The 16,046-nt window shown below is 51.1% G+C and overlaps 1 protein-coding gene across 8 annotated transcripts in view; it reads right to left on the reverse strand.

Moving 5' to 3' along the window:
- Positions 1-16,046, reverse strand: part of KIAA0513 (KIAA0513 ortholog) — a 92,337-nt gene that overhangs the window by 20,817 nt on the left and 55,474 nt on the right. For all 8 annotated transcript variants that reach the window (XM_073308142.1, XM_073308135.1, XM_073308139.1 and 5 more), the window contains 5 exons: positions 11,968-12,500; positions 5,085-5,184; positions 4,543-4,616; positions 3,871-3,941; positions 1,230-1,437 (listed from right to left, as the gene is read on the reverse strand). In XM_073308142.1, the coding sequence (XP_073164243.1) occupies positions 1,230-1,437; positions 3,871-3,941; positions 4,543-4,616; positions 5,085-5,184; positions 11,968-12,320 (806 nt within the window). In that variant the 5' untranslated portion in view covers positions 12,321-12,500. The remainder of the gene's footprint in view (positions 1-1,229; positions 1,438-3,870; positions 3,942-4,542; positions 4,617-5,084; positions 5,185-11,967; positions 12,501-16,046) is intronic.

A 16,046-nucleotide genomic window follows, 5' to 3' on the forward strand; every position in this document is an offset into this window, starting at 1 on the left:
ACGCTGGAGCCCTTGGGAGAGTTTCTCCCAGTAACTTCATGCCCAAGCAGGCTATTTCCCCAGAATGTCTCCCAGTGCTTTGCAGCCCCACTTGCCTCTCTGAAGTAGGCAAGCATATTATCCCCATTCTGCAGAATGGAAAACCAAGACACAGGGAGGCTGGTTTGCCCAAGGTCACCCAGGGAGTCTGTGGCAGAGCCAGGAATGCAATCCAGCTCTCCTGACTTCCGGTCCCATGACTAACCATTGGAGAACACTCTGGCATCACCACCCTTGCAGAGTTGGGGCAATCAGTCAGAAAGCTCCTGGAAGGTTGTTACCCTTCTCTCCGTGTTGGGCGTTCTCACACTTTCATAGAATTATAGAATATCAGGGTTGGAAGGGACCTCAAGAGGTCATCTAGTCCAACCCCCTGCTCAAAGCAGCACCAATCCCCAATTTTTGGCCCACATCCCTAAATGGCCCCCTCAAGGATTGAACTCACAACCCTGTGTTTAGCGGGCCAATGCTCAAACCACTGAGCTATCCCTCCCCACACTGAGGGAGTCACATCTAAATGGAGAGGGTGTCGTGGGGACGCCTGCATGCCTATTCGTGATCACATGGGCCTCCTTCCTCCGCTCCCATTGGTGGTCAAACATCACCTCGCTGGCGTTTAGTGCATTTGTAGTTTAAGGAACTTTACGGGCTGGAACTGAGGCACAGCACGTGGCCTGCCAAATCTCTTCCGCACACTGGCACGTTCTTCTCTGGGCTGTTGATGGTCCACAGAGCAGTTTGCGAACCACTGCGCTACACCCAAAGAAATCCATCTCCAGAGCCCACCTGTCTCAGCACGCAGATAAGGACAGACATCCAGGTCTCACTCCAGAGAAGCCCACGTAATGTTAAGAGCTACAACTGGGGAGCCTGAATTAAGAGCTCTCACAGACCTAGGGTCCTTGTGCTGGATGGAAGCATACCTATCCATGTGTCTGTCTCAGGCTCTAGTGACTGCAAGCTGGGTGAACACGGTAGAGGGAAGATAAAGCCCTGACAGGTAACTGAGGTCCTCCTTTAGCCAGCTGAGTAGAGGCACCTGCTTTCCGGGCAGGAGGTCGCCTGTCCTATCCCAGATAGCACGCGCATGCGTCTGGCTGACAGCCATGCGGTTGGCACGGCCTGTTTGTCCAGCCCACGGCACCCGCCCCCTACACAGGGCGTTTGAGCACTGATGCAGCAAAACTCACTCGCTTTTTTTGCCCATGGGTCCCTTGAGCTTGGTTTCCAGCCCCCCGAAGAAGCCCCTCACATTCTCAGTCTTCGCTGACGTGTTCTTCAAGAGTCGCTCTGCAATGTCTTTTTTCTCAGCCAGCCAGCTGTTTGCGGACTTCAGGTACGAGTCGATACTCCCCATGGGCTTCTCCTTCGCCTCTGTGGGCAGCACCTGGGCTTTACCTACAGGAGAAACGGGAGGTTTCTAGAAATGGCTCTTTTAAGGGATCCCAGGAGAACCAAATCTAGGCTGCCCCCTACTGCAAAGGTGGGTGCACAGTGTTAGCTACAAGCACCTCAAGTCCTTACTCCCAGAAAGGAGACAAAGATGCCCAGTTTTTAGCCACATGGAGACTAAACCAACAAGGCAAATCCCCCATGTCAGCATCTCCGCCTCGCTGGGATGCATCCTTCGCTTTAAAGCCAACAGCGTGTGCATGATGGCTAGCATCTCCTGAACCAACAGGTGGTGAAAGACAGACGGCCGAGGGGTTTGGCATCCTCATAGCTAGAGAGCAGAGAGATTCTCTTGGCTGCCGCAAGAACAGTCAAAGGGGGAACAGCCGCTCGATTTGCAGCGGAGGCTCTGGGGGTGCTGGGACGTCACTGATCTGAGATCTAGCGCAGTGGTTCCAAATGACTGTGCCCCTTTCAGGAGTCTGATTTGTCTTGCGTACCCCCAAGTTCCACCACACGTAAAATCTTGGGCTTCAGCCCTGAGTGGTGGGACTTGGGCTTTTGGCTTTCTGCCCTGGGCCCCAGCGAGTTTAACACCGGCCCTGGCGACCCCATTAAAACGAACTCGCCCACAGTTGGAGAACTGCTGATATAGTATATAGAGCAGTATAAACAAGTCTTTGTCTGTATGAAATTTTAGTTTGTGCTGACTTCACTAATGCTTTTTAGGTAGCCTGTTGTAAAGCTAGGCAAATATCTAGATGAGTTGATGTGCCCCCTGGAAGACGTCTGCATGCCCCCAGGGGTACATGTACCCCTCGTTGAGAACCACTGATCTAGAGGAACATTCTTTCCAGCAACCCACCGGATAGTTTATGAATGCCATTTCCCCTCTCCTCCACATTCTCCACACAGAGATAAGCCATTCACTCTCCAGCCCCCACATGGCTCAGGGTCTCCCAATAGGTTCCCCATCTATTTCCTTTAGGACAAACTAATCACCATCTCACTGTGCTACAAGGCCGCATGAGCCCATCTCCACTCTCTAAGACAGTTTAATAGTATTCTCTAGCTGGCAGAGGGACATGAACAGCGATACAGAGAAACTCAGCAATTAAAAGAAGCTGGCCCCAGTCATGGGGGAAAAAAAAAAAGCTGTCACTGGACATTGATTTCTTATTTGAAAAGCGCCAAGCTCAGCAGAATCAGAGGAGCCTGGATTCCTAACAGGGGGAATCGTTGAGCCTCACGAGTCCATTTTAACCTGCGCTCACAAACTTTGAAACGGAGCAAACTCAATAGTGCAGCACTGCCATGACCCCATCACGCTGCGCTGAGCTGATGACACTGGCCTTAGAATCTGTGTGTTTCCTGGCCAAACACACAGGAACGGGGACCCTCTAATAATAAAGGAGAGATGTTTACAACAGCCGGATTCCCCTTCTACTGCGGGTAGAGAAAGCTTGTGCCGCAGACCCAGGTTTCAATATTTATCTCTCATGGCTCCCAGCGTCCCAACAGCCAAGCACTGCTGTAACACCAGATGACATCTCTTCTGTTGAATGGACAAGGACTCACTGGGGTTTCTCCCCCCTTGGGCATTTGTGGTAAGACAGTGAGCACCAAGGGGTTTAAAAGCAGCCGTGAGCTGCCAGACTGGGACATCTGGAGCACACACAATACACTGAGAAACATGCTCCCCTCTCTCTGCATACACATAACTCACAGTAGCATTAATGACAGTCATGCACAGGAAGAGAGGGAAGACCCCTCAATGCCATAACAACGCCAGGCTCCCAAACACCGCTCTGCTCATGCCAGTGACTGCGATGCCAATTCCACCTCCGCGCTGGGCATTTGGGTCAGGAGCAGCACACGCAGCCAGAGGAACACGGACAAGGAGAGAGAGAAGCGAGGAAGCTCCTGTTTTTTAAATGGATGCAATTTTCTGTTGAAAATAGCTCCGAAGGCTGAAGAGTTCTCTGTTTAACAGTGCGTTGGATTTAGACCAAGATTTTCAGAAGTGACTAGTGATTGGGGGTGCCTCAGTTTCTGGGCATCCAACCAGAGTCCCAGGAAGGAGGCCTGATTTTAAGGAGGTCCTGAGGCCCCCCGCACTCTGAAAAATCAAGCCGCTGAAGTGTCTCAAATTTGCTACCCACAAATCACTAGTTAATTTTGAAAACTTTGACCTTTAGTTTCTTAAACTTTAGTTCGGAAATTCAGCAGATACCATTCTCAGTGACCGCCTCCCAATCCCAAATCAAGCAGATGTTTCCCCTTGGGATGAGGGACGTCATCCTAGAGCCAGCTGTGCCCCTCCGAGTGAATACACATCTGTTCAAACAACCCACCCTCACACTTATTCTGCAAGTCATTTCAAGTCCCCCGCTCCTTCAGCCAAAATGAGAAAGGCACCCATGTGCACAAGCCGCTTACCGATGTGATAGTAAGTGAAACACATGGTCATTAGATTTTTGGCAGGACCAAAGTCATCCATCTGGTGACACCTAAAATGGGTGGGGGAAGAGAGACAAAGGGAATTAGCAGCCACATCTATAGCAGCATAGCAGAACTGCCAGATACCCAGAGATACTAGATGTTTTGGTACCAGGCCACCTCTGCCATAGCGTCCGCTTAACCATACTCACCATCCCCTTACTGTAGATTCCATTTGGGAAATGTCAGACTGACTGCATCCCATCTGCTCAGAGCCCCACCCACCCCAGCATTACCTTCTCTAAATCCTCCTACCGACCAAGGACCAGCTCCCCCCACTGCTTTACACTAAATCAGACACACTGCTTCCAAGCAGCACCGTGCATTCACACTGGAGATGCTGCCAACTGACACATGGCCCTCAAAGCAATTTTGGTGCAATACAGCTGGCTCAAAAGGTGCTTCCAGAGACGCTGCTCTGCAGTTCAACTGGGGACAGACAGCGATTCAGTTAGCACCGGTTGCTGACTTTGTACTTAGCTGAGGCTGGTCTCCTGGAACTAGGTGGCATGGAAGCAAAGCGTCCCTCTGATGGCTCGGTGAGCAGATTACAAGAGGGCTCAGTTGTGAAAAAGGAAAATCAACCCCGCTTTGATATCTGCCATTACTTACTCGAACAGCACCACCGCGAAGGACTGCACCAGCCGATAGAAAGTCTGCTCCGAGACGCACTTGGAGTTACAGCGCTGCAAAGACAAACGAAGCCGACACACATCAGTCTTAGCGCTGCTTCCTCTCCGTTGCTACTGAAAGCGCAAGCTCCGAAGAACTGATGTGAGCGCTCCCAGAGAATTCGCCACAGTGGGGCTGGGACACTGGTTTGACGGCGTGGAACTTCACTTAGGAGCTGTGGGGTTTTGATGAGTTATTTTGATTTTTTTTTTTTAAATGAAACTGACGGCTTCTCTCTAACATTCCACTGCCCAGTGATTGATACAGTCGCATTTTTAATGCAATTCAAAACATACATCTCTTTGCCCCCAGCTCTCCCCACTGAGATTAGGCCCATTCTCCAAACACACCACTATGCTGTTCTAACAGATGTCCAGGAGACCCACCCTCCTGCACCAACTGTCCCCATCACCAGAGCCAGGCACCCTCAACTGCTTTGACACAGAGGAGTTAGCATCCGGCAGCTGTTCTCCCCTGCTCACCTGAGCACTGACATATCTTGCAAACCACTCCCTGCCTTTTCCGTTCTCTCCGCTGCACAGCTCCCCAAACTTGGCCTTCTCTTCTTGGTCCAGGTCCTCCCTGGAACAGACAAAAAAAACCAAACACACTTTAAATTCCCTTCCCATGCTGAGCTGCTCAGAAAATCCCTGTAGCCTGTGAAAAAAGCAGAGGTATTCGGAGAGCCAGGAGCAGACCCTTGCGGGAAAGGATCCACGAGTTCTATCAAGGACACAATCAATCAATGACACAGCTGTATCACCGGGGCTACATGTACAGAACACATCTGTATTGTCATGCACAAACCTGCTGCTCAGGCTGCTTCCTGGCCTCTCCATTCTGCTCCTGGTCTTCACTAATAGACGCAATACGCCGGGGGGGGGGGGGAAGGGAGAGGGCAATTTTTTTGTTCAGTATATCACAAATCACCAAGGGTATGTCTATACTGCAACATGAGCCCAAGCTTAAATCTAATCCCCCTTGAGACTATGCCGCAATTGCGCTAACTCAGGGCTCAGACGCAGGGTCCCAGGACCCTGCGAGGCTGGAGGGTCCGAGCTCGAGTTAAGCCGGGACCCAGGGTCCGAGCCCTATTGCTTTGCAGTGTAGACTTAGCCCCGCTTGACTCCGGTCCTGGGAGTCAGCCGGAAGTATCCCACAATTCCATGGGACAGATTCATAGTCCTCTCTATCCCAACAATCTGCAATGCACTCTATTGAAAACGGAAGCCACCCCCCGTGCTTTGCACATGGCAGCAGCTCAGGCTGGCATCGACCCGTTCTCTTCTGATCACCAATCTGCAAGCATGCTGCCAGAGAGCCGCCTGGGTTTGCAATGCAGAGCAAACCCATCGAGCCTTCTGCTGCTTCCTGGTAACATGCAGGGCGGGCAGTAAAGTCTTCCCACAGTGCACCACGTCCGAGGGCTAGGGCGGCCATATTTCGGTGGCTAGGGACTCAGACATGGTTACTTTAACTAAGGTCTGCGCACGTCAGTGTGGACACCAGAGCCCTAGGTTCGAGCACGGATTAGAAAAAATGTAGGGTTAAAATACAACGTCAATGTTCAAGCCCAGGGTTCCCTAACACAGGCCAGCTGCCTCAAGTCCCACTAACCCTGGGCTTACACTGCAGTGTAGACATACCCAGAGTCACACATTTATCTTGCAGTAACCCCTAGGAGGTCCCAATTATTGACTTTTGCTAAACAATGTACAAATACATGGTAAAGATACAGTCCAAGGAGGTTACACTGGCAGTACGGATTAATGACAAGACACGAGCGGGGGATGAATATTTCTCACCAATGCAGGGAAAGGAGGTATCGTGTGAGTATTACACTTATTGGTCTACCTGCTGAAAGACACCACGACTATTAATATAGCATCAGAGGCAGAACGTGGCATTTTACAGGAGTAGCAAGACATGCTGTCTGGCCAAGAGCTCTTGGACAACTCCTAAATCATTTCAGATGGGCACGTCACCTTCCTTAGCCAGGGAAGGGCTGAGAGAGGTACCAGAATTTCTTTACACACCATAAGCAGTGTATAAAGTGCTCTGTGGTGGAAGTAAGAGGCGAGACACCCCCGCGCAATACAGTGGCTGAAGCATAGGGAGTAAGCTGTTCATGAATATCAGGCAGGGGATAACCAACACCAGCGTCTCTCGGTGTTTGGAACCGAGATGGCTGCACGGAAGAGGGGAGTGGGCAAAGCAGCACTGCTGAGTGGGAGTGTGATGCATTTTAATTGGGGCCTCTTTGGCGAACAGTTTTAATTTAGTTTTAAAAAAAACCCAAAGCAAACAAAGTCATTGGGACTATGAGGAGCCGAGGTTTCTGCTCTGGGTTTGGATGATGCAGCATTGCAGTCCCCATGCAATAGCACTTGTAAATGAGATAGAAACATTACAGATCTCAGGGGCTTCTCCAGTGCCAAGAAAGCGTGTTTCTTAGTGAAAAGGATAGCCAGCACAGAGGCAGCCAAGTGGGTTTTCTCCTGTGTCGAGTGCTCAGACTGGCCAGGAACCTTTTGAAAGTGAAACAAGAGCTCTGCTCTCAAGAGCTATTCACTCAGCAACTCAGCTAGGGCAAAACCCTCACCGGAAACAGAAAGGGAGCTTCTCCCTGCATCGCAGGGACGAGGAACGCCTGCTCTTTCGGCCTCCCGGTTTGCACTCTTCACACACACAGTGCCTGGGGAGACTAGTGCATTGACCAGTGCTGCAGGAGTCTACTGGTTTGCTGGAACCTCAGGGTAGCGCGGACGTGAGTGAGAGTGCAAGGTGGTAACTGACCTGCACGCTAGCTGGAAATAGACTGACTGCACATTTAGAGTTTCTACCCTCAGGAAGGGCAATGTGCCCAACCTCCATTGCCAAGTGCTACCTAGAGAGTTTTAACTGGACTGTAGACTCAGACTCATAGACATTAAGGTCAAAAGGGACCATTATGATCATCTAGTCGGACCTTCTGCACAATGCAGGCCACCGAATCTCACCCACCCACTCCTGCAATAAACCTCTCACCTATGTCTGAGCTACTGAAGTCCTCAAATCATGGTTTAAAGACTTCAAGGTGCAGAGAATCCTCCAGCAAGTAACTGGTGTCCCATGCTGCAGAGGAAGGCGAAAAACCCCAAGAACCTCTTCCAATCTGCCCTGGAGGAAAATTCCTTCCCGACCCCAAATATGGCGATCAGCTGAGCCCTGAGCATATGGGCAAGATTCACCAGCCAGATACCCAGGAAAGAATTCTCTGTAGTAACTCAGATCTCACACCATCTAACATCCCATCACAGGCCATTGGGCCTATTTACCATGAATAGTTAAAGATCAATTAATTGCCAAAATGAGGCTATCCCATCATACCATCTCCTCCATAAACTTATTGAGTTTAATCTTGAAGCCAGATAGGTCTTTTCCCCCACTGCTTCCCTTGGAAGGCTGTTCCAGAACTTCACTCCTCTGATGGATTCTGCCCCTGCTAGGTTCACAAAGTCACTCTGAGACCCTGGGTTTAGTAATGATTGATGCACTTTATTCTCAGGCTCGTTCCCACCACTGTTTCACCACGTACAAGTAACCCTTCACCGTCTGCAGGCACGCGGGAGGAGAGAGCTACCTCCCTGCTTCCATTCTCTGCCTTTTCTCTTTCCTGCTGCTCTCCTCTGGCTTCCTTCCCCTCAGACTTTTATGCAGCCCCAGGCTAATTAGCTAAGGTAGCAGCTGCCTCCGCCTCCCCAGTTAGGGCAGGTTATCTCAAGACCACTCTCATTTGTTCACCTAACAAGGAGCAGGCATGACAGAGGGCTGAATCTGCAACCCTTTGCCCAGCACCCTGTCACAAGGACTCAAACCTTCCAGAGCTCCCATCACTCTTAAATTTTGTCGACACTACAGAAGTGAGCTGGGTGTGCCAGATGCAGCCTCAAGCTTTGGTTAAACAGGCAAAGGGGTCAATGTCCCTCGCCACTAAACAGCTTCTAGGGCACAGTTACTGCCACTGCTTGCTGCAATGGGCCTAGCCCCTAAACACCAGCAAGACAATCATGTTAAATCCGGTCCAAATTGGAGTTTATATTCCCCAGGCATATGCGCTCCCAGGAGCCCCTGGGTATTGGGGAAATGAAGAAAGATTCATGACATCAATACTAAAAATTCTGGTCAGTTTCCATTTGAGACAGAGAGACAGTTCTCAGCTTGGATCTGGGACGTCTCTGCAAGGAGAGAGACCAACTTCTGTTGGTGGAAGACACAAGCTTCCGAGCTCCACAGAGCTCTTCTTCAGGTCTAGGAAAGGTAGTCCTAGCGTCCCAGTTAATACAAGGTGGAACAGATTGGTTAGCGTAAGTAGTTCACACATTGTCAAAGACCATTCAAGGTGCAGTGGTTCTGCAGTCACGGGACTAAAAAAAGGGGGGGGGGGAGGATTAATGGGTTATCGATTGTTGCAATAAGCCATAAACCCAGTGTCTTTTTAGGACCATGATTTTTAGTGTCTAGCAAAGCAGGTTTCCTTTGAGGACAAGGACTGAGAGGTCAGACATGGAGTGACCGTTTTCTGGAAAGTGCTCACCCACAGGTGATAGAGTGTTTTTGTCTTATCATCTGTTGTTGTGAGAGGTCGTTCAAGTGTGTAGTGATTATTTAACTTAACCCACATAAATGTTATTGGGGCATTTAGTCCACTAGATGAGGTCCAGTGCATGTGACAGGCATGCGCAGGACCTAGGGATCTCGAAAGGTGTTTTGTGGGCGGGTATGCACTCCGTATCTGACCTCACTGTCCTCATCCCCAAAGGAAACCTGCACAACATCTTCAAAAGACGAGCCTGGGAGCTTAAGTAACTTTGCTAGGGCCTAAAATTGGATATCAGGCAGAACGTTTTTCCTGTCTGCATAGTTAACCTCTGGAATGGCTCTCCAAGGGACGTTGAGGAATCCCTGTCATTGGGGGTTTTTAAGAACAGGTTGGACAAACCCCTGCCAGGGAGAGTCTAGGTCCTGCCTCAGGGCAGGGGTTGCATTAGACCGCTCAATATCCCTTTCAGCCCCACATTTCTATGACGAGAGGCTGGATGGCATCTCCTGCACCAGTGGGCCTGAAGAAAACTCTAATCCCCACTAACTCTGATCTCTCCAGGACATTTGGCTCTTCCAAAAAAACTTGACAATGTTTCGGCAGTCGCAGTGCCCCAATCACTGCTTCTGACCAGTATTGTCCTCCTGGCACCTTGCATCTGCCCCCAGTCTGCCTCTTGCATCCATCTGCTGTCTCTTGTCTTAAGCTATGGCTACACTAGCCCTTTTGTCAGTAAAACGTATATCGTTCAGGAGTGTGAAAAAACACCCCCCGACCGACAGAAGTGCTGGTGTGGACAGGGCTATGTAGGGAGGTGGTTTAACTATGCAGACGGGAGAGCTCTCCCCTGTCGGCACAGAGCGGCTACACAGGAAGCCTTACAGTGGCACAGCCCCATCAGTACAGCTGTGCCGCTGTAAGGTCTCTAGTGTAGACACTGCCTTTTTGTCCTGTGTTTGTACAGCACCTAGCACAATGGGGCCTGGTCTAGGATTGGGGCTGCTAGATGCTACAGTAACGTAAACAAATAATAAAATGCTCCCTTCAGCCACTTCATTACCTACCACCTTCGGGGAGCATCAGATAGAAAGGACAGGCCTCTGTGACCCCCTACAGTCTGGACCCCAAATGCCCTGGTCCCATATACCTTTCAGGATTTATCCGCACTGAACACTACCTCCCCAGCCCAGAGGGATGCAGGAACTGGGCCAGTTTCTCCTGTACAATTGACACGATGGAAGAGGCTCCATCTGCCACCCCGACCCCTCCGGCAGCTTCAATCCCCTGTCCAAGAAGCATTTTGTCCCAGACAGCCCCCTAGCTGTGCTCTGAATCCTTCCAGCTGCCCTGCAGCAACACCTCGCTCTCCCTTCCAGCCTGCATCCAACTCAGCGGTTCAGCAAAGCTGCTTTGGCAGTCTCTTGTTACCAAGCACACCGCATCCAGCGCAATCCCCAGGTGTGGTAACCTCCCAGTTGGGCTGCTTTATGGCTGTGCTGACAGGCTGCCCTGTTCCCTTTCCCTGTTTCGAACTGCTCTTTTGCTCTCAAGATGAAGGAAGGAACCGAGTGCTGATTTCCAGAGCAGAAATTCCACAGCAACGACTGAATCACCCGAGCAAAACAATTAGCTCTGCCTATTGCTTCCCACCAGACGATCTGCTCAATCACACTGGATGCGCTGAACCGGAATATTACACAGACCGAAACAAGTACGCCTTGCTGTCGGGATCAAAGGGCCAGAGGCATCTGTCGCTGACAAACAGCAAACAGACCCCCACGTGCGTTGTATCCCCTGACATTTAGATGAGCGAGAAAGCCTATATCAGAGCCTGGGCAGCGCGGAGATCTGCAGCAGGGCGAGAATGGAGTGCGGTACACAGCCCCTCCAGCTTCAGACACAGACCCATCATAACTAGATGCAGAAAGCTCCCCCCATTCCTCTCTGCCAACCCCCTTCACTCCCGGATCCTACACCAGGCTAAGTAGAGTGATTGAATCTGGCAGCCGTGCCCGCAGTAAGTCAGCACCGCGGGCAGGCAATCAGAGGGGGACGTGCCATTCCAGGCATCACCGTCTGAGGAAGAGCTGCACGCGGGGGACACACTCGATGCCTCAGCGGCTCCAGCGTACGGCATGACACGATGTCAAAGGCGTGAGGGCATGCACCCCTAGGCCATGCAGCACAGAAAAAGGCCAGCACGTGAGGGCAAGGAGGGGAAACAATAAGTCTGGTTAATTTCAGCCCTGTTGGAAGGAGGACGGGAACTTTCACAACCTGATCTCCCTCTGTATGGCTACCGCCCTTTCCATCGGAGGGTCTTCAAGCGCTTTACAAGCATGAGTGAATTTAGCCTCAACCTCTCATCCCCACTCGTGAGATAAGGAACTATCCCATTTTACAGAACGATGAAACGGAGGTACAGAGAAGGAAAGGGACTTGCCCCAGGTCACAGGGGGAGTCAGTGGCAGAAGCAGGAGTAAGTTGATCTTGGCCTCCTGAATCCCAGTCTCTAGTTCCTCTAACACTGTGTGGAGGGGAAAAAATCTACATTTGCCAAATGCAGAAGGGGGGAGAATTTAAGCTTTGAAAAAGGGTGAACAGAGAAAAGTCATGTCAGTGAAAGTTCCTCTGGAGGAGGGGGCAGCTTCGTTATTCCCCACACCTTTCCAGCATGCACCTCTGCACAGGGCAATCCCCACCAGGTCTGGCTCCTTCCATCCTGCCCCATCCCAGCATGCACCTCTGCAGAGGACAACCCACACCAGGCCTGGCTCACTCACCCTCCACTGAAGATCTTCTCCACGTACTGCCTCATGAACTCCCGGCGCTCCACCATCACCTCGTCCTTGGCTGACTCCGTGCTCTGGTTGGACGAGAAGGACTCAATGGACGAGGAGCGGCGGTAGTTGTTCCAGCTGTGATGGCTGGGCGAATCCCCCATGTCGTTCTCACTGTCGGCCGACTCCGTGGTGTCACTCTCCTCTCCTACAGCCGCCGGGTCCCCCAGGTCCTCCAGTAACCCATTGCCACTGGAGGGTTGAGGGGGCAAGGGAGGGGACTCAGCGGGGACGGAGGCAGGGGGCTCGGAATCAAAGTCAATGAGGTTCCCCACCGGAACGTCAGTGGCCTCCATGGCTTGTAGAGCGGGTGTGCAGGTACCAGGGCGGGAGGCTGCTTTACTGTGACTCGATTTCCCTTTCGCCCATCAGTGAGATTTCGAGGCCATCTGCAGCACAGTGTGTCAAAGACGCTCCTAGGATAAGCCGGCTAGAGCTGGTAAGTCCCCTCAAGGTTCCAGGCTATCAGAAGGCGTCTGAAAGGCAAGATACAACCACCACTGAAAGGACAGCCCAGGGAATTGGCATCACGGAGCCACTCGATGGGGTCATGACAGCCCCAGCCAGAGCAGCAGCAGGCCCAGAACCTTCCATCCCTCTTTATCCTCCCAGTGACTGACACTTATTCAGCCAATTCCCACTCTCCTCCACCAACAGTGGTTACTAGCAGGACAGGGAGACTGACTGGCACGGGTGCTGGCTTTGCAGCATTTATTAATGACATCTAAACAAACCAACCAACCCACCTATCGGGCAGTTGCAGCTTTTCCCCGAATTCGCCCATTTCGCCTGTTAATTTAATTAGCTCAGGCACCGCTGGCTTTTTGCTGCGTTGCTGTATGCGTTGAATCATAGAATATCTGGGTTGGAAGGGACCTCAGGAGGTCATCTAGTCCAACCCCCTGCTCAAAGCAGGACCAACACCAACTAAATCATCCCAACCAGGGCTTTGTCAAGCCGGGACTCTAAGGATGGAGATTCCACCGCCTCCCTAGGTAACCCATTCCAGTGTTTCACCACCCTCCTAGTGAAATAGTGTTTCCTAATATCCAACCGAGACCTCCCCCACTGCAACTTGAGACCATTGCTCCTTGTTCTCTCATCTGCCACCACTGAGAACAGCCAAGCTCCAGCCTCTCTGGAACCCCCCTTCAGATAGCTGAAGGCTGCTATCAGATCCCCCCTCACTTTTCTCTTCTGCAGAATAAACAACCCCACTTCCCTCAGCCTCTCCTCCTAAGTCATGTGCCCCAGCCCCCTAATCATTTTCGTTGCCCTCCGCTGGACTCTCTCCAATTTGTCCACATTCCTTCTGTAGTGGGGGGACCAAAACTGGCCACAATACTCCAGGTGTGGCCTCACCACGGCCTCCACTCCCAGACCGTTTATTGGGTTGCAACAGGCCAAAAATGTTTACAAAGGGATCCTGAGCACGAAAAGGTTGAGAACCACTGCAATAAAACATATGACCCCTCCTATCTTCTCTCTCTACTACCCTGGGAACGACAACTACATGGCATAATAGCAAAGTAGGCAGATTTTACTCTCCATTAGCTTTCTCAGAACTGTATTTAGAGCAGGGTGGGGGTCTGATCCTGGGAGGTGCTCAGTACCAATGGTTCCCATTGACTCGTCTGAGAGCCAGGAGAGCTCAGCACCATACAAGCCCAGACCTTCTTTTGATGAGCCCAGGAAACAAGTCACTAATTTTGATTTGCTAAGGATAACAACGCAGCTGAGTGAAACCAGGCATGGCACAAGTGCCAGAAGGGAGCCGGGGAAGGACACACTGACCTCTGTGGCGGTACACGGGGATCGGGAAAGAATACTGAGTAACTCACGTCTCAGTGTGCAGCACAGACTGACAGTGTTGGGAAAAGGAAAACAAGTCCTTGACTGGGACACAGGCTTTCACTGGTGAATTCGGGTCAGTGACAGAATCTGTGCCTGCTTCAGACACACAGGAACAGGGTCTGAATGATCAACTTCACGTACAGATTTATCAACATAAGGTTAATTTTTAGCACTGACTGATACAAGCCGGGTTGCCTTTGATCTTCATGGCGTTTCGCAGACATTGAACCAGTCCTCAGCTCTGCAGCAGGTATTCTAATCCCTGCTTCCAGCCAGTGAAACCAAGGCACAAAGAGGTCATTTGACATGCCCGAGGCTGGACAGTGAGTCAGTGTCAGAGCTGAATTCAGTAGGGTGCTCATTCCCAGTTCTGCATCTGGCCTGCACACCTCTCCATCTGCCATTGATTTCTGTCACAGGACCGGGGAGGGGGGAAAACAGGCTTTTACTTACCACCCAGGCTGACTCACTCACCTTTAATTCTTGGACCCAAGGGGTCACAGCTAATTCTGATGGGCAGGGGGCTCTGGGGAAGACCGTTCAGGCAGCAGCAAAGGCTATTACAGCCAACCAGTACCTGTCCTGTGAGGAATGGAGCCCTCATCTAACCTAAACGGGGCTGGGCTGATCAGTGCCTGTCCCTCTTAGCAGGCTGGGAAAAGCCTCTCACTGAAATCTAAGGCCAAGGTGGGAAGGAGCGTCTTAGATAGCTCCCGTCTCTTCGTAACACTTCTGGGGAGGGGCGGATGTGCTGGCCACACAGCACTTTGCTTTTCATTCTAAAGAGACAGTGAGGAGTGCTCCTCCTGGGTAAGGGCAGCTCCTGTATAAGGCCTCAGGAGCTCAGAAATACCCTGCTTGTCGCAGTTCCACACTCTACCAGCAGGCGTCACTGCATGGGGGCAGTGGGGGGGAGATAATCCTAATCTGAGCAACACAAGCTTTACCAGTGAACCAACTGAGACTGAATTCTTGTCTATATAGGAATGTGGCACTGGTTCAATTTAAAATCAGTTTTTAAACCAATTTAGTTAAACTGGTGCAGCTGATATGGACATTCCTGTTTTGGTTCAAGAGTGGCTTATTTCAGTTTAGCTTCACCTGTTCCCAGCTGATTTACGCTGACCTGGAAAAATTCACTTTCAAGCCCAAACGAGTGCGCATCTACACAGGGGTTTGAACCGGTTCAACTGAATCAGTGTAAATTCACACCTTAGGTTAAACTGGTGCAACCTTCTTCTGTAGACAAGGCCTAAGCCTCCTGGAGCATTTGTTTTGGGATACGAGTGCGTGGCACCTCTCCACATTTCTCCCTGAAACTCCTTGTCAATCCAACTCTCACCAACTCTTGGGATTGTCTTCCCACTGACTGCAGCAGGCATTGGAGCAAACCCTTAAGGAGCAGTAAGGAGTAATGGCCCCTTAGAAAGACGATAGGTGAGGGGAGAATCCCTCCTGATGGCAGAAACATCGCAGAGGCCTCAACCCTTCCTTGGAGAGCCAGGGAGAAAGCAGGGCCATGTTATGCCTTCCTAGAGATGGATGAACCACACAGCCAACCTGCCATCACCCCCCTATTGCAGAGACACAAGGAATCCCCCCTGAAAAATGAGGGAGACAAAGCTCTACCAGGGTCTGAGATCTGAAAAACTCTACAGTCTCCCCTCTTCAAAGTGTTGGTCTCGGGCTCTCGCTCCCCTCCCAAACTGGGCACGTATGCACATACTCTCTCTAAAACTCCATCAGACAGTGGATGCTGAATGGACTAAGCAGAGCTTGTTCCCAGCAATGCACCAAGCGAAGGATTGCCCTGCAGACAGACCTTCCGCATCAGAGACAAAGTAGCAGCTTCATTCCCAAGGAGCTAGTTTGACCCAAAGGAGAGAAACAGACAGCAGAGAATGCGTTCTGACAAGCAAACCAAGTACAAACAGAAAAGCTGCAGCAGCGAGAGAGACAGGCCCCACAACCCAGATCAACAGAAGCAAGTACGACCCAACCACCTTGATATACATCATGCGCAACACTGCGCGGACCACGTGCAGAGCTAGAAAAGGCAATCACAGAAATCCCTGCATGCCGGCCTCAGTCCAGACACACATATCCCCAATGCCCGCCAACCCCGAGAGTAAAAGCATTTATTTTTAAAAGTACTGTTGTTACTAATC

This window comes from Lepidochelys kempii, chromosome 12 (assembly GCF_965140265.1).
Source record: "Lepidochelys kempii isolate rLepKem1 chromosome 12, rLepKem1.hap2, whole genome shotgun sequence".
Taxonomy (NCBI): domain Eukaryota; kingdom Metazoa; phylum Chordata; order Testudines; family Cheloniidae; genus Lepidochelys; species Lepidochelys kempii.